Source organism: Arvicola amphibius, chromosome 4, assembly GCF_903992535.2.
Source record: "Arvicola amphibius chromosome 4, mArvAmp1.2, whole genome shotgun sequence".
Lineage (NCBI taxonomy): Eukaryota > Metazoa > Chordata > Mammalia > Rodentia > Cricetidae > Arvicola > Arvicola amphibius.
This window is the reverse complement of record NC_052050.1, coordinates 104,489,471-104,507,441: the sequence shown is the minus strand read 5'-3', so window position 1 is coordinate 104,507,441 and position 17,971 is coordinate 104,489,471. Positions and strand designations below refer to the sequence as shown.

General features: G+C 54.5%; 2 protein-coding genes across 5 annotated transcripts; one reads left to right on the top strand and one right to left on the bottom strand.

Annotated features, from left to right (window-relative positions):
- The first annotated feature begins 162 nt into the window (after window positions 1-162).
- Ddx49 (DEAD-box helicase 49) lies at window positions 163-6,209 on the top strand. The gene is made up of 13 exons (XM_038327008.1): window positions 163-315; window positions 1,347-1,470; window positions 2,239-2,324; window positions 2,406-2,527; window positions 3,099-3,286; window positions 3,373-3,513; window positions 3,881-3,956; window positions 4,447-4,523; window positions 4,642-4,739; window positions 4,992-5,066; window positions 5,591-5,679; window positions 5,755-5,826; window positions 5,959-6,209. The coding sequence occupies exons 1-13, from the start codon at window positions 201-203 to the stop codon at window positions 6,136-6,138; spliced, it is 1,443 nt and encodes a 480-aa protein (XP_038182936.1). The 5' UTR covers window positions 163-200; the 3' UTR covers window positions 6,139-6,209.
- Homer3 (homer scaffold protein 3) lies at window positions 5,354-16,304 on the bottom strand. 4 transcript variants are annotated; one of them, XM_038327009.1, is made up of 10 exons: window positions 16,144-16,304; window positions 14,054-14,190; window positions 13,823-13,939; window positions 13,316-13,447; window positions 9,873-9,977; window positions 9,055-9,176; window positions 8,245-8,401; window positions 7,996-8,106; window positions 7,816-7,902; window positions 5,354-6,694 (listed from the first exon to the last, which is right to left on the bottom strand). In XM_038327009.1, exons 1-10 carry the CDS (start codon window positions 16,229-16,231, stop codon window positions 6,503-6,505), a joined length of 1,248 nt encoding a protein of 415 aa, XP_038182937.1. In that variant the 5' UTR covers window positions 16,232-16,304; the 3' UTR covers window positions 5,354-6,502. The 4 variants fall into 4 exon arrangements, with proteins under 4 accessions (XP_038182937.1, XP_038182938.1, XP_038182941.1 ...); XM_038327010.1 differs by having other exon boundaries at window positions 14,054-14,115; window positions 16,144-16,301; XM_038327013.1 differs by having other exon boundaries at window positions 13,823-13,979; window positions 14,054-14,115; window positions 16,144-16,207.
- Between the last annotated feature and the right edge of the window lie 1,667 nt (window positions 16,305-17,971).

Below are 17,971 nucleotides of genomic sequence, written 5' to 3'. Positions count from 1 at the left end.
TGCTGAAAATGATGCCGCGTGATGCACAGCCTCCTGGGAATTGTTGTTCAGGCACAGACAGCAAGTAAGACGGTTTCTTGCAGAAAACGCCAAAAAAGCGGCCGAGGCTGGGATTGGCTGAGGAACTTGTAGCGTGAGCTTGACGCAATATTAGTGCGCCGGAAGTGCTCATCATTGTACTCTCCACGCCGGTTCGGAGCATGGCGGGGTTTGCAGAACTCCAGCTATCATCGTGGCTCGTGGAACAATGTCGGGAGCTAGGGTTGAAGCAGCCCACGCCGGTGCAACTCGGCTGCATCCCGGCCATCCTGGAAGGTAAGTCCTCTCCGCTCTTCTCATGCCTGCCTTTCTTTGTCCCCGCTTCGTTAGCCCCCGTGGGTCCCACGAGTCAGGGGCTTTGGTTGTTTCGGGGACGCTGACCCGCAACATTGACGTTTAGGCTGCGACTGACTGGTGTGCGTTGTCACATAGACAGTGGCACCTCTGAAATTTTCGTAGTGCCCGAGCATAGGGAGAGTTTGGCGAATTAATCCATGGCACTGCAAAAACAGAGTAGAGCTGCTGTCTTTTTGACCTAGCAAAAAAAAAAAAAAAAAAAAAAACCAGAAAACAGAAAAAAGAGCCGTCAAACTCCAGGTAAAAATCAGAGATCCGTATTTGTGTCACTTTTTCTGTTAAAGAGACATCCCTTGGAGCCAGGCGTGGTGATTCTCAGTCATCCCAATATAGAACAGGCAGAAGCGGGAGGATCAGGAGTTCATGATAGTCCTCAGCTATGTAGCAAGTTCCAGACCATCCTGTGCATTTACTTAAGACCTTGTTTCAAAGAAGCAACCATAATAATTGTTGGACATTAGATCGTAACAAATTCAAGGAACTAATGAAATTTAAACAGTTTTAAACATTCCATTCTGCAGAAAGGGTGTCAACATAGAGAACAGGCAGAGTGACTGGTGCGCTGGTTTCCAGCAAGTTTTTGAAGCCTTTCCCCAAATCTGGAGGAATTCATGACGTTTCCTTCCGTAGACCAGCAGGGTTTGCCCCCTTCCTAGATCTCCCATCCCACTGGTTTTAGGGCTCCCAAGCTGTGTCTAATGAATTAGTTTGGAGCTTGAGGCAGTCCCCCTTTTCTGATCACATAGCAGGTTCCTGTAATTCTCCAAGCCTTAGAATTCTAAAACAGTCACCAACTAGTGGGAAGGAGGCCCAGCACCTCCTTCTCATCTGTCACTTCCATGAACTCTAAGTGCATGTCAGAAGTAGACCATAACCATCTGTTTCTTACACTGATGAATGATGCCTAGTGGGCCCTGCTTCATGTTGATACTGCTTTGCCATCTGCCTAGGTCGAGACTGCTTGGGCTGTGCAAAGACAGGAAGTGGCAAGACGGCTGCCTTTGTGCTTCCCATCTTGCAGAAGCTGTCTGAGGACCCTTACGGCATCTTCTGCCTAGTCCTGACACCCACCAGGTGAGTCTCCAGCACACTCCTCACGTGTGACTGGTCTAGCTGTGCTTTCTTGAATTAAGTGCCTTGACTTTGAGCCGCCCTTGTAATGAGCCTTGATCCTGTCAGCCAGCTGGCAGACTGGAGACTTATTAATTATGAAATTTCAGCCTATTGCTTAGGCTTGTTCCAACCTATAGGCTTGCTCCTATAATTTAAATTAACCCATTTGTATTAATCTATGTTCTATCACGGCATTACCTCTCTTCCATCCTAACAACTGAGCCATCTCTTCAACCCCCATCTTTTTTGAGAGAGGTTCTCTCACTGAAACTAGGGCTCATTAATTGGCTTGGCTGGCTGAGCAGTGAACCCCAGCCACCCTGCGACGTCACTGCCCTTCCTCACCCGCCTGAGGTGAGAGATGCTGCTGCACACTGAGCTTCACAAGGACCCTGCAGATCTGAACTCGGGTCTTCGTGCTTGAGCAGTGAGTGGTTTGCCCACATAAGTTGATTTACTGCTCGTATGTACATGCTGTGTGCACATGTGGGGGTCAGAGGTCCACCTGCAGGAATCAGTTCTTCCTTCTACCATGTGGGTCCTGGGGACGGGACCTGGGACGGTAGCTTGCACCTTCCCTGCTGAGCCACGTCGCCAGTCCCCCTAGAACTGATTTTTGAGGAGGCCACCAACATTAGGGAGGTGGAGGGCGCAAGGAGCCTGGGGAAGGGGAAACAATGGAGAGAAGCCCAGGTGCTTGCTGACTCAACTGGCCCTTCTCATCCACAGGGAGCTGGCCTACCAGATTGCTGAGCAGTTCCGGGTGCTGGGAAAGCCCCTGGGTCTGAAGGACTGCATTATCGTTGGCGGCATGGGTATGGGGGCTGAGAGGCTGGGGTGAGCCGTGGGTCCCTGTTGATCCCACCCACCTAGCCTCACCTCTCCCCCCACTCCAGACATGGTGGCTCAGGCGCTGGAGCTGTCTCGAAAGCCACACGTGGTGATTGCCACCCCTGGACGCCTGGCTGACCACCTGCGCAGCTCCAACACGTTCAACATGAAGAAGATCCGGTTCCTGGTGAGCCAAGTGTTCCCCTCGGACCTCGAAGCCAGAGACTGGTCTAGGAAACATGCAGTATCCATTGTCTTTTCTTTTCTTTCTTTTCTGTTTGAGGTAGGGTCTCTATGTAGCCCTGGCTGTCCTGTAACTCTCTGTGTAGATGTGAGCTACTACTATGGTCAGCTGACATCCATTCTTGACTTAGTTTCACATGGGCAAAGGGCTAGAAATAAAGACAAGGGCCGCCTGGGTGTGGTGCCACTTACCTTTCATCCCAGTACTTGGGAGGTAGAGACAGAAGGGTCTCTGTGAGTTTGAGGCCAGCCTGATCTACATAGTAAGTTCCAGGACATTGAGGGCTCCACATTGAGCCCTTGCTTCATATGGACACAGCATACAGAAGGCGGGCACCCTTGAGGACCTGCTGGAGCCTTGCAGAGTTGGGGGTGTGGGCCTGAGGCCGGAGCACTGCTTAGGAGCCCATTGGGTCGTCCCTGAAGAGCAGGGTTACTGGGCGTGGTGCAGGTCTTGGGTTGTGTTCCCAGCTTTTGCACTGGTCCAGCCCCTTGTCCCACCCCTCTGGTGGCAGGTGATGGATGAAGCTGACCGGCTGCTGGAGCAGGGTTGCACCGACTTCACTGCAGACCTGGAGACCATCCTGGCAGCTGTTCCAGCATGCAGGCAGACACTGCTGTTCAGTGCCACACTGACCGACACGCTCAAGGAACTGCAGGGCCTGGCTACCAACCAGCCTTTCTTCTGGGAGGCTCAGGCCCCGTGAGTTCGAAAGCTGTGGGTAATGGTCCAACCGGAAAGTTCGGGCAGAAGGGGAAACTGAGGCTCTGCTGATGCTTTGCCTCCAGGGTACGCACAGTGGAGCAGCTTGACCAGCGCTACCTGCTGGTGCCGGAGAAGGTGAAGGACGCCTACCTGGTGCACCTGGTCCAGACCTTCCAGGACCAGCTGGAGGACTGCTCCATCATCATCTTCACCAACACCTGCAAGTGAGTGGGCAGCGCCCACTACACACTGTGGCCCTGACTCAAACCAAACAGAAATCTCAAAATAGCTGTTGGCTGTGTCAGCTTAAGTCAGTTAGAAGGGCAGAAACAGGAGGCTCGTGTCTGTCCACAGAAGAGGACATGTTCTCTGTGGGACAGAGCAGGCGGCCATCAGACATGGCAGGACCCAGCCACTTAAGAGCGCTATTCTGGAAGTCAGTGCCACAGTTAGGGCTGGTCCTTATTGGTTCTAGCTTTGAGAAGCACAGCAGGCAGACAGCAGACCCAGCATTTCTACAACTCTCAGACCACTTGTGTGACGTTCCGGTAGGTTGAGGCAACATACCCACAACCACCCTTTTTCCTCTAGGATCTGCCAAATCCTTTGTATGATGCTTCGGAAGTTCAATTTCCCCACAGTGGCGCTGCACTCGATGATGAAGCAGGTGACGCCCATGGCACAGCCTCTCCAGCCTCACTGTTGCCACTCAGGCTGGGCATGGAGCCTAGCGTGAGACCCTGTGATCCATCCCCAGCCATGTAGGCTGAGCATGCTTGCATGCCTGTTACAGTTGTTCAGGACTCAGCACTCAGGAGCGGGGGCAGGACAAACAGGAGTTTAAAGCCAGCTTAGGCTTTAAACCGTGGGTTTTTGTTTTCCTTGGGAGTCTTGGAGGGGGGGGTGCTTTTTCTTGTAGTTTGAGACAGGGTCTCTATGTAGTCCTGTCTGTCTTGGATCGCTCTTTAACAAAACCTACCTGTCTTTAACAACCCTGTCTTTAACAAAAACACGGAAACAAGATATCACATCTCAGTGGTGCCCGCCCTCTCCCGTCACCCTGGTGTCCCATTTGACTTTGAGGCTGCCTCCTCCCTGGTCTCTCTCATCCCAGCCCCATCTGTCTGCTCACAAACCTCCCCCCACCTGTGGCACAGAAAGAACGCTTCGCAGCCCTGGCCAAGTTCAAGTCCAGCGTGTACCGGATTCTTATCGCCACGGATGTAGCCTCAAGGTGAGCAGGCTCAGTGTGCCTTTCTTCAGGGGTCTAGGCCACTGTGAGACCAAAAGGCTGGGCTTGGGCGTGGGGAGGAATGACATGGATACCCCACCTGAGTGCTCTATACCAACAGGGGCCTAGACATCCCCACTGTGCAAGTGGTCATCAACCACAACACCCCCGGGCTCCCCAAGATCTACATCCACCGAGTTGGTCGAACAGCCCGTGCAGGTGAGCAGATCCGGGTGTGGGAGGCTCTAGTTGTAGTGAGAGACACCGGGAGCTCAGGTCCGTCCTTCAGAAGCAGAGTCAATGGGGGGCACCTTTCCAGTACACTTTTGGCTTGGCACCTCACTGGAATGCTGACCTAGGGACCAGGAAGACATCTGTAGTCCCTCCTGCTTGTAACCAGGAGACAGCTTATAAGCAGCTGGGATGAGCCACTTGGTGGGGCCCGGGTTCTCTAACAGCTGTGTCCCACAGGGCGGCAGGGACAGGCCATCACACTGGTGACGCAGTATGACATTCACCTGCTGCATGCCATCGAGGAGCAGATCAGTAAGTGGGTAGGGTCCATGGGTGGGTGATGGCTTCCCTGCCTGGGTCACTCTGGAGCTGTAGACCAGTGCAGAGTGTCACACAGCCAACACTACAGAAAAACCTGTGGCTCACAGGGCCACCAGTCTTGGAGCTGCATCTGTGGTAGTTAGGTGGCCAGGACTTGTAGCCCTCCCCCATCTTAAACAGCCGCTGAGACACTTGCCCTCCCTGAGCTCTCTCCGTTTACGCCTCAGCCTCCCGGGGAACTGGGATCCCAGGCGCCTGGGTCTCATCTCACTCGCACATTTCATTTACTCGTTCATTTATTTGAGACAGATCCTTGCTCTACAGAGTTGGCCTGGAAACTCACAGTGATCCCCCTGCCTCAGCCTCCCCAGTGCTGTAATGGCAGACATCTGCCACCAAGTTTGGCACTTTTTTCCGAATGTCATCAGTCCAGACATCTGGAATCGGGGCTCAAAGGGCCAGTTGCACTCAGCCCAGCTCAGTGTTGCCTGTCTCCTCTCACATCTGCTCTGCAGAGAAGCAGCTGGAGGAGCTGGCTGTGGAGGAGGCCGAGGTCCTGAAAATCCTCACGCAGGTCAACGTGGTGCGCAGAGAGTGCGAGATTGTGAGTGTGGCCACCAGGTTGTGGAGCGGGGCTCCCTGCCCCGTGGGCCTGCCCTGACCTGTACCCTCTCCGTAGAAACTGGAGGCCTCGCATTTCGATGAAAAGAAGGAGATCAATAAGCGGAAGCAGCTGATCTTGGAGGGGAAGGTAGACCAAGGGGCAGGGCTAAGCAGGGGGTGTAGCCAGTATGGATGGGCTGGGCTTAGGGGCCGAGAGGGTCGCTGGGAAGCTGCTCTGCTGGGATCTCAGGATCTCAACCGGCCTTGCTCCCTTCCTCAGGACCCGGACCTGGAGGCCAAGCGCAAGGCAGAACTGGCCAAGATCAAGCAACAGAATCGGCGCTTTAAGGAGAAAGTGGGGCAGACGCTTCGGCGACAAAAAGCAGGGAGCACAGGCCGAGGGGCTCGTCCTCCTGAACCTCGGCTTCCGGTGTCTACCCAGGACAAGGCCCAGACCTGAGTGCAAACCTGCAGCCGCTGGCCCTTGGGTGGGCCACAGAGGACCTCAGTAAACACTCTTTGAACCTGCCAGTCCTACTTGAGAATGGGGCGGGATGGGTGTTGGCCTGCGGGTCTCTGGTCCCCAAGGCCTCTCTTGCCCCTTGGGGATGACCACCGCGGCCCTCCCTTGCATCTCTGGGATGCAGGGCGGTGGCAGCTAGCGACAACAGGTGCCAGCAACACCGCGTGCTTGTACAGCCACGTAGAAATGTAATCTGGGTATCAGCGCCACTCTTGGATTCTAGAAAACTACACAGTGCAAAGCTCAGAGGCAGCCTGGTCCCCTGCCAGGGCACCTTAGGCCGCAGACCCACCAGGGCCAACTAGGGTGTCACCTCTGCCAGGCGCGCCAGGCCCTCACGCAGCTCACTCAGCTCGAACAGTCGCACGTCTAGGAGCTGCGCGGCCCGGCCCACCTCTGCCCGCGCGCGCTCCCGCTCAGCCTGAGCCTCCTCTAGGCTGCACTCCATGGCCCGCAGCTGCTGCTCCAGCTCTGCATTCCGTGATTCCAGGTCCTGCAGGGGGAGGAAGGAGCGTGGGGTGGGGCGGTCTATGAAGCCTCTGGTTGCCCTCCCTGCTGGTGTGATCCATGGCTCCCACAGGCTGGGAGACTACAACAGTAAAGTGTCTTAAAAGCGTGAGATGCCCAGCGTGAGTTCAGAGCCCAGTGATCACATAAAAAGCTGAGCATGGTTGGCATGCATTTGTAATCCCAAGCAGGATTCCTGGAGCACACTGGCCTGCCTAAGCCTGCCCCAGGCCAGTAAGAAACCGTAATTCTAAGGACTGGGGAGATGGTCAGTGTTTAAGAATATAAACTCCGGAGCACTTGGGTTCGCTTTCAAGTATCCACATGGGGCGACTCACAACCGTATGTAGTGCCCTAGGGGGTACAACCCCTGACATGTAAGGGAATCTGCACAAAACCACACAAGGAAAGCCAGATGCACCTGGGGGGAGCATGGCGGCACACGCCTTTGATCCCAGCACTGAGAGGCAGAGGCAGGTGGATCTCTGAGTTACAGAACAGCTGCAGCTAAAGCCACAAAAATACCCAAGTTGAAGGTTTAATCCCCAGTACCCACATGGTGGGAGGAAAAAATTAACCCCTAACCTTGTGATCCCAGGAAAGCTCTCAAAGACAGAAGCATGCTTAGCGAAGTGACTGGTATTTAACTGAAGAGATGGTGAAGTGCCGGCTGTAACCTGACAGTCCTCAATCCCAGTCCCTCTTACCCACGGGAAATCCGGTGCCCCAGATTCAGCTAGGGTCGAAGAACAGATCCCTGCTGCTCGGTGGCTCAGATCCCAGTCCAGAAAAATCTGAGTTCTACGCGCAGTGAGACAGACTGAAGCCTGTGGCCGTCTGGTGTGCGTGCACACCACAAACAGGCCACCAGTCCAAGGGTCCTGGGCTCTAAATCTCTGCACAAGCTGCACCCACCCCCAAGGACAACAGAGTCCCCAGGAATGTCTTGGGGACACTCCGGGTACTTTTTTGGGTGCCACAGACTGCTCAAGTGTGGGAGGATGAGGTCTGAGACTCGAAGTTTGGGTAGATATTCCCACCCTGCTCACAGGCAGGTGGAGCCTGTTCTACACGCTCACATACATGCACCCATGACCCATAGCCAACCTGAACCTTCTGCTGTGTCTCCTCCCGCTCAGTAGTGTCAGGAGCTTCTCGAGTTCCTGAGCTTTGATTCTTCAAAGTCTGGATCTCCTAGAGAGAAAAGGTTCCGGGTCTGCTCAGAGAACCCTGGATTCCCAGGGAGACTGGCCCGAGGCAAGACCCTGGAGCTTGCCCCTGGCTCACCTGGTCCTTGGTCTGCACCTGAGCCTCCATTTGCTCCACGGATTGGCTGGTAACCTCCTTCTCGCCCACCGGAACCGGCTCTGCAGCCGCCTGGGCCTCCAGCTCCGCCACCTGCACACACGCAGCTCAGCAGTCCCACGCTCCGGGACATGGAGAGCCTGGGGATCTCATGGTCTCAAGTCATTTTACAGCAAGAAATGACATTCTGGAGACTGAAACGGGGCAGAAGAGATGGGGGGGGGTCCTCACCCGCTGCCGCAGGCGCTCGGCCTCTGCACGCTGGGCCTCCAGCTGCTGCCTCCATTGCGCGGCAGCTGCGTTGGCCTCGCGTAGGGCCCCTGCCAGCCTCTGGTTGCTGTCCTGTAGTGCGAAGAACTCGGCCTCCCACTGGACCTCGCCCACGGAGCTGCAGGGAAAACACCAGGCTGGGGTGTGCATAGCCAGAGCGGATGGCAACTAGCGGAGCCCCTCCTGGGCTAGGAGCAGGGTCGGAACAACACTAAACTAGGAAGTGGGGACCAGGGCATGTGGAACTGAGACAGGAGGATCGCCTTAAGCTCGATGTCAGTCTAGGCTACATAATGAGTTTCAGGCCAGAGTGGGCTACACCGCGAGACCCTACCTCCAAAGATTTTTGGAAATCTATCCTTGTCCCTCCCAGATTGCCACGTGATAGCCCATGAGAGCCACGGAATGGGAAGTAAATGATGAGGGAGGGGCAACCTCCATGAGGCAGGAACCGATCGCCTCCTTTCCCAGGTCCGCAGCCTGGATTCCTACCCCACACCCCTGCCACCTGTGGCATCCACGCCCATACAAACCTTGCTCCGGTATTACCACCACCATCCAAGGCCCCATCCCACTACCCACGCCCCTTAATCCCAGTAAGGGCCCTGGCCGCAGCAACACTACGTCCCCTGCATCCTAAAAGTCTGTCCTGGGGATTCCCTGGCACACCTATGGTGCCAGCCAAGGCCCTGCAGCTCAGTTAGAGCCACAATACACTCCTTAGGCCCCAGCCACGCCCCATCTTGGCTTCAAGCAGGCCCCACCCCTCACCCTTCCGACAGCATCTTCTTCAAGCGCTCTCGCTCGGTGGGGCCAGGGGCGTCTGCACTCTGGCTGCGGAACAACTTCTCCTCTCCGGGACCGTTGGTGCTGACCAAGGGACTTGGGGGAACCTGTGTGTGGGAGCCAGGACTGAGTCACTGGGAGAGCTTGCTTCAGTCAAGGACGAAGTAGAAGTAAGGTAGATTGAGTCGAGGACTGGGGTCACTGGGGTATTGATTGAAATTAGGGAGTCTGAACAGGCCTGTGAAGCCCAGTGTTGTGTCTCTTCTCCTCACCCTTCATAGCTCCCCAGGCTCCTGGATGGGGAACCGCACCCCCGGGGGGGGGGGGTCTTCACTGACACCGCAAGACCCAACAACCCTTAGAAACAGGGATCTGAACACTTGGAACTATTCTCCAGGAAGTTTTCCCCTGGGCACAGAGATGTCAAACATTCCACTTAAAACTGAGGAATGGTCTGGTGAGATGGCTCAGTGAAGGAGCTGACTCCCATGTAGGGCTCTGCACCCAGACACATGGACACACTGCACACATATGACAAATGTCCACGGCCATCAGTCAGCCTTGGACACACATGTGCACACATATGATAAATGTCCAAGGCAATCGGTCAGCCTTAGACACACATGTGCACATATATGATAAATGTCCAAGGCCATCGGTCAGCCTTAGACACATGTGCACACATATGATAAATGTCCAAGGCCATTGGTCAGCCTTGGACACCTGACCTCAGAAGCACACACAGCTGCTCAGGAATGTGGCAGGAATCGAGGGCAACAGAGGCAGACAGCAGAAATACCTACCTGGTGAGAGGCAAGGGCCAGGGCAGAACTAGTGAATTCACCATCTTGAGATTTCTCCCGAGCCAGTCTGGCAGCTTCCTTCACCTCCTGAAACTTCTCAGCAAACTGGGGGTGAGGCAGGGGGACAATCAGAGGCATTTCCCTCACCACCTGTCACATCCCTATCCCCCACCTGCCCTGTCACCCTGGAGCCTTTGGGGAAGGTTGGAAAAGGTCAACCCTGTGACCATCTTGGGTATCAAGGGTGACGGGTTATGCCATAGAGGTGACATTAAGGTTCTGAGCCACACAGAAAGGGACTCCGTGTTCCTGTCAGGGTGGCTGGGAGTGGACAGCGGGAGGCTGCGCCCATCTGTCCTTCGCGCTGGCCAGTATCTCATAACACAGGAAAGGGTGTTCACAGCCTGAGGGTGCTGGCCTCCTGGCCCTCCTGCTCCTAAATGGGCCATCTGACAGCGAGTGCTGTCATGTGCTTGTGATAATGTATTTTCTTTTCACTTTGAAATAATTTCCATAGGCAGCAGGTAAGAGCACTGGCTGCTCTTCCAAAGGATCTGGATTCAATTCCCAGTTCACAACTGTCTGTGACTCAAGTTGCAGGGGATCTGACTCCCTCACACAGACCAATGATCATAAAATTAAATTTTCATTTATCAGAAATAATCTGTGAAGACCTAGCAATGACTCAGTGGTTAGAAAGGAAGGCAGAGCTGTAGCAGAGTGCACACCACCTCAGGCAACTCCCAACTGTGACTCCAGGGGATCCAGCACCCTCTTCTGGTCTCTCGGGACATCCACACACATGCACACAGGCACACATAAATTTCTTAAAAAACAAAAAACCAAGCTGTGGTGGCGCACGCCTTTAACCCTAGCACTGGGGAAGCAGAGGCAGGTGGATCTCTGTGAGTTCGAGGCCAGCCTGGTCTTCAGAGTGAGTTCCAGGAAAGCCAGGGCTACACAGAGAGACCCTGCCTCGAAAAGAGAAGAAAAGAATGTCTGAGGCCAGCAATCTGACTCGATAAGCTGCTGTCAAGCCTGATGACCTAAGTGTGACCCACGGGACCTGCACGTTAGGAGGGAACTGACCCTCACAGGCTGTCCCTTGACTTCCAAAGCACACTGCACCACACACAGACACGCAGCACAGAAAAAACGAATAAATGTAATAAAAACTCTTAAAAGAAACCGTGTTTGGGGGGGCTGGAGAGATGGCTCAGAGGTTAAGGGCACTGACTGCTCTTCCTGAGGTCCTGAGTTCAATTCCCAGCAACCACATGGTGGCTCACAACCATCTGTAATGAGATCTGGTGCCCTCTCTGGCGAGTAGGCATATATGCAGACAGAACACTGTATACATAATAAATAAAAATTAAAAAAAAGAAAAAAGAAACTGTGTTTTTAATTGTATGTACATACATACATGTAAGCGCCCCCAAAACCAGAGGCCTGAGTTCCCTCCGCGGAGCAGGAGGAGGTGGAGCTCCACACAGGTGCTGAGACTGACTCAGTCCTCTGCCAGAGGGGCACATGCTCTGGACCAGCACACCCTGGGCCGCACTACCGCCAGCTAAGCGCTTGAGAAGCACAGGCAGGCAGATTAGGAAGCTAAGGTTAACCTTAGCTAGAATCTGAATTTGCAACCAGCTTGGTTTACACAGCAAGTTCCAGATCAGCCAGGGCTACAAACACAATGTGGGACCCCATTACCCACAAAAAAGAAAAATAAGAAAATAATTTTTTAAAAACTTATTTTATTTTATGTGTGTCACAGTTTTTCCTGCATGTATATCTGGGCACCACATATGGGCCGGGTGCCCATGTCCAGGTGTTAGGTCCCCTGGAACTGGAGTTATAGATGGCTGGGATGGATGGATGGGTGCTGGGGACTGAACCCGGGTCCTCTGCAAGAGCAGCCAGTGTTTTTAAAAACAGAGCCATCGCTCCAACCCAGATGTTTTTTTTTAACCAGGCAGGTCGATCTCCATGAGTGTGAGGCCAGCCTGATCTACAGAGCAAGTTCCAGGACAGCCAAGGCTATGTAGAGAAACCCTGTCTCAAAAAAAACAACCCCCTCCCAAAAAGGAAGAAAAGTCTTGTCAAAAAAAAAAAAAAGAAGAAGAAAAGAAAAGAAAGAAAGAAAAAGAAAAAAAAAGGAGAGGGGTTGGGATCTGCAGCAAGGGTTCAAGGGTTCAGGGGTTAAGAGCACTGACTGCTCTTGCAGAGGACCCAGGTTCTGTTCCCAGCACCCACATGGTGACTCACAACCATCTGGAACTCCAGTTCCAGGGGATCTGTCGTGACCTGCAGAGATGGTGCCAGCACATACAGTGTATTCACATACAAGTAAAACCCATATACACATGAAATAAAAATATTAAACCAGCAAACACACAAAAAATCAAAAGGCAGGCATGGTAGTTCATGCTTTTAATCCCAGCACTGGGAGGCAGGAGAATTACTGAGTTCAAAGGCAGCCTGGTTTACAAAGAGAGCTCCAGAACAGGCAAGGATACAGAGTGACCTGTCTCATAAAACAACAAAACAAAACAAAATTCGGGGTTGCAATATGGTTCAATGGCTAGGTAGTGGTGATGCCCTCGGGAGGCAGAAGTAGGTGGATTTCAATGAGTTCAAGGACAGCATGGTCTATGGTCTATAGAGTGAGTTCCAGGACAGCCAAGGTTGTTCTGTCTCAAAATAGTCAAAAACCAAAACCAAACAAACATAAAAAAACCAAACCAAAACACTTAAAAACCCAACACAACAATATGGTTCAATGAAAGCACAGGCGTTTGCTGCCAACTCTGATGCTGGTTCTCAGAACCCAGGGGACGGACAAAGAGAACTGATCCCTGATCATTTTCTCTACCCTTTGTAGGTGTGTCCACACAAATTCACACCTAAAGCAAATAAAAAAGTAATAATCCTTTTTATTAAAAAAAATTGAGGGGGTTGGATAGATGGCCCAGGAGTTAAGAGTGCTTCCAAAAGATGACTTCAGTTCCCAGCATCTCTAACAGGTGCCCCAACAGTGCCTGTAACTCCAGTTCCCGAGGTCGAATGCCATCTTCTTATCTCTGCAGGCACCAGCACACACAGCACATGCACACATGGCACATGCACACACACGGCACATGCACACACATGGCACATGCACACACATGCACACACACGCACACACGCACAGATAAAATAAATCTAAAACAAATGACGGACCCAGCACTAAGTGGTGACGGCAGAGGCTGGAGAGAGAGGGGCTTCTCAGGTGGGGAATGTGCCAGTACAGGCTTCTATCTGATGCCCCAAGAGGTACAAGGAGTATGTAATGTTGGAGCCAAGGGGGCAAATGACCATACTACCCAGTGCACTCAAGGGGTCTTGCTCTCTGTGAACCCACCACAAGGGACACAGATGCAGTCACTGCTCATGTCCCTGCCCACCTGGGTCAGCTGCTGTTCAGAGGCAAAGCCTAGGCCATAGACAGTGTTGGCTCGACTGTCTGCCCACTGCCCAAACTTCTGAGAGGTTTTGGTGAAGGTCATGTTGGGGGTGACTGTGCTGTTGATGATGGCCTGGGAATGAGGAAAGCAAGATTTCAGATCAGCAGGAGTGGTAACAACCATCACCAGCAGCCAGCCTGACAGCCGAGGAGACTACATAGTGGATTAAAAAAATAATCTAGGCACCTGTCTCAGGCTCGGTAGAAAGCCCCCATCCAGAGTCTCCCAGAGGCATGACTTGTGGGCCGAGCCCCCCCTAGGACCCCTCAGTGGAGGCTGGAGTAGATTCTTGGTGCACTGAGGTCCAGTATCCCCATCTGAGTGGATGAGCCCCCCCTGTGAGAGCCCCTGCTGAGCTGGGTCCCAGAAAGGCTCGCTGATCTCCATTCCCTAGGTTACCCAGCTTCACATCTGGCTGCTAGCACCGGCCCCAGCCCCTGCTCAGACCTTGGCACCCCCGATGCTGATGATGCGGTACACGTTTCGGGTGGCATCGTAGAAATAGGACACAGTGAGTGCGTGCTTGCCAGCTGGGATCCAATTCCGCTTGGTAGTAGGGTCGATCTGGAAGACGTGAGCCCGGGTGCTGAAGATTGGCTGTTCCCTGAAGGGGGAACAGAAGCTCTATAGGGGCTGGTCACTTACAGCTAGGTCTGACCCGAGTAGGTGAGTGCTCACCTGGCTGTGGACATTGGTCAGGCTGAGCTGGATGGCATCTAAGGGGCACCCAGAGAGGTCTCTGGGGAGAGATGGGGCTGATGAGCAATGATTGATCCAGCCAGGGATGCTCAGGCCAAGCAGGTCCTCCAGATGACTTCCTTCACAAAAGTAGCAAGGAAGGAAAGGGGCAGAATTGGGCGATCAGAGCAGTAGTCACTGACAGACTTAGCCCAGTCTGGCCTTGAAATCACCACACCCAGGCTGGCCTTGAATGCTCCTCTGGGCTCTGCTTCCCAAGCGCTGGGGTGACCGGCCTGCCCATCACACTCAGTCTCTGTGGTGCTGGGATGGAGCTGAGGGCTTCCTGTACCAATGGAGTTGTAGCCCCCACATCTGAGCTGAGTGGTCTCTAGGTCTCTAGTGTCACCAGAGAGGTGACAGAGCACCACCAAACTGCCTGGGTAGGAGACAACTCCAAGAACAGCCAAGCGGCCCTTGGCATGCAAATGTCATCCTCACCCTCCAGGTTACCAGTCCTCCCACGGGAACTGGGCATGTGGCCAAGATCAAGTGAGTGGCACATCTTATTCACCCCTTCCCATCTGACAGCCCCGCAGAGGCCTTGCATGAAAAGTGGAACAAAGCTGGATTGGTGGTGAGAGCTAGTGATCCCATCTACTCAGGAGACTAAGGCGGTTAGATCATGCATCGCAGGAGTTCAAGGCCACCCTGGACAGCAGCACCATAGACCCCCATCTCTGAGAGTAAAAGTGGATCACTTCCAGGGGCCAAACCCGGAACTTAGGAACTCTCTGCTCCCACAGAAGGACCACTTAGCACACACCCCAAGGGAAAGGCTACATCTTGGAGTCCAAGTCGAGTCTCCAGGGGACCCTAGCCTATTTAAAATGAGGGGTTGGAGATATAGCTCAGCGGTTAAGAGCACCGGTTGCTCTCCCAGAGCTCCTAAGTTCAATTCCCAGCAATCACATGCTCACAACCATCTATAATAGAATCTGATTCTTCTGGTGTCCCTGAAGACAGGTCACTAATATACATTAAATGAATACATAAATATTAAGAAAACGGGACAAAATTAAAGTTTGGCAAGGTGGCACACGTCTGTCATCGCAGCACCAGGGAGGATGAGGCAAGATTGTTGAGACTTTGAGGCCAACCTGGACTATTGAATAGGACCTTACCTTATCTCTACACACACACACACACACACACACACACACACACACACGCAATGCATGCACACGCGCATACGAAAGACAGTAGGTAAGTGGCTCAACCCAGGTCCCACCATGTGAGCAGAGAACAAGACTGGGAGAAGGGGGCTCCCCAGCCTTCTGTGGGTGCCTGTACCCATCACCCGGGAGTTTTGGATACCCTCCTGAACCCCCAAATCTGCACCCGAGGGGATTGAAGAAGGGTCCTGCTGATGCAGTAAGGCAGGGTCAGGCTCCTGAGGTCAGCCCCCTCCCCCATGTTGTCCTGGGCAGCCGCTGTCACGGTCACGGGGTCTGAAATCGGAGCCCCTATGCGGGGGAAGGGCAGCTCTACTCGAGTCGGGAACGCGATTAGGACTGGCGGAGATTAGGGAAAAGGGTCCCGAACCCAGGCCTTTCCGGTCGGGCCGCTCCTGCTGGGACTTGCTGAGATCGGGAAAAGTTACTCACCAAGTAGTCACGCGCCTCGGAGCGGCTGCGCGGGGTAGGAGATCCCGATCGCGCGCGGCAGGGCTCCTGACAGAAGCCCGGCGCCCGAATCCCACTTCGGACCGGTCCCCACCCGCTCCGGGGCAGCCAGTGCGCCCCAACTCTGGAAGCCGCGGACCCGCAACTTTCCAAGCAGTGGAGCCTCGCGATTCCGCGTCTCCGACACCCAGACCCGGGGCTGGAAAACCCAGTGCAGCTGCGCCCCACGCCCCAGGATCCCTGCCCGCACCCCAAGACCCCAGCCAGACCCTCAGCCTGCACCCTTTATCACCCCGGCCCCGCTGCACATTCTGCAACTTTGGAAACCGGCTGTGCCCCCGCGCTCCCTGTAACCCTCGTGCCCAGATCGTGCCTCGGGAGTTGGGGTGCCCCTGCCCGGCTCACCCACGTCGCCGCCGCCGCTGCCTTCGGCCGGCGCCCTCAGCGCACCCCGCACCGCCCGCGCCTTTGTCTGCGCCGCCTCCGGTCCCATCGCGGCCAGTCCCCGCGCCGCCCCGCCTCTGCCCAGCGCCCCCTGCCGGCCAGGGAGTGAGGGCGGGAGGAGGGAGGAGACCCGGAGAAGGAAGAATGGGGAGGGCGGACTGCGGAGGGGGGAGGGGGGGCTCCAACGGGAATCTGTGGAGGGGTTGGGGGAGGGAGCCAAGAACTGCTAGTGAATGGAGCAGAGGGGAAATGGGGCGGGGTAAAGGGGCAGAGGAAGGGGAGGGCACCAGGAGGTCAGGAGGAGGGACTCCTGGGTGGTGTGGGGGGGGGAAGCAGAGAGAAGAAACAGAAGGAAGAAGGGGGAGTGACATGGGCAGGGGAGGGAGGGTGGGGCCTGGGAAGGAGTCGGGGAATAGAAGGTAAGGTGAAGGGTCTGCAGGGCAGAGAAGGGGACTGTCAAGGAGGGCTGAGGCGGACGGGGGTAGAGAGGGAGGGGCCGGAAAGTCAGGGGCCAGAGAGTGGACAGAAGCAGGGAAGACCTGTGGGAGGCAGCCGAAGGTTTGGGAGGGGCGGGACCCGTGGAGTCAGGGGGTTGGAGTTTAAGGGATTAGAGGTAGGGGCCTATGATAAGGCGGAGCTTCTGGGACAGAGGGGCGGAGCTCATAAACTCTGGGGAGAGGCAGAAGGCCGCTGGGGGTAAGGGCGGCCAGGTAGAGAAAAAGTTGGAGGGGAGGACACAAAAGAGTCTCCGAAAGGGCCTTGGGGCAGAACCCAGGATGATGGTGTAAAGTATGAGAAGACACGGGGTGGGTGTAGCGGGCTTGGGCATGGGGACAGAGCAGACGTCCTGGATGTCCCAGAGACCCGAAGATAGCGAAAGACACAGACAATGCGTGGACATTAATTCCTCGCCCTCCCTCCTCGAGCCAGGGGTGGCCCTGAGCCTTCAGATAGCTTCTTTACTGACTGGGGTGTAACCACTGCCACTGTCGGGCTTAGAGATGAGGTGAGGAGAGCGTGTGGATGCTTGTGGGCTGCATACAGTAGGCGCTCAATGGGTATTTCTGGAGTCTGGAAGCAGGGTCTAGGCTTCACTGGACAGACTGTCTCATTCTGACAGTCCAGCACCTGGGCACTGGAGGGGGGGCCCTCAGGGAGTAAACCCTTGCCAAACTTCCATGGAGCCCCGGGCTCCATCCCAGCACCACCAGTTGGTCATAGTAGCACACACCTTTAATCCCAGCATTTCGGAGGAACAGGTAGGCAGATCTCTGAGAAATTTAGTTCACCTAGTCTATATACTGAGTTCTAGGCCATCCAGAGCTGCATAGTGAGACACTGACTTTCAAAAAAAATGCTGGAAGTAACAGGTTATTAATTGTTTCTGGGTCTCAGGATCAAGTGTTGGTGCAATTGTGTCCTTTCCCATGAAATGGGTGAGCTCCCTGTAGCTCCCTAATCTGTCCTCCCTCTTGACCCTGGGAGGCTGCCTGCTGTGGGTCCCCAGTGCTATGATGGTCCCCCTTGCAAATTCCCTCTGTCCTTCTCTAGAAAGTTCTGCAAGGGCTTCAACACCCTGAGAACCCAGAAGCCTGTGGTTCCCTAGAGCTCCCAGCTTTGAAATCCCTGTCAGGCCTTCCTTGCCTCAAGCCTGTCTCTGCTCCCTCTGACAGGCATCTGAACAGGTGTTCTCCCAGGAATGCCCTTTCCAAGGGTGTCCTTTGCTCCTCAACCTTCTTCCCAAACGTCTGACATCCCATACTGGAGCACATGGACTCCTAGTCTCTTC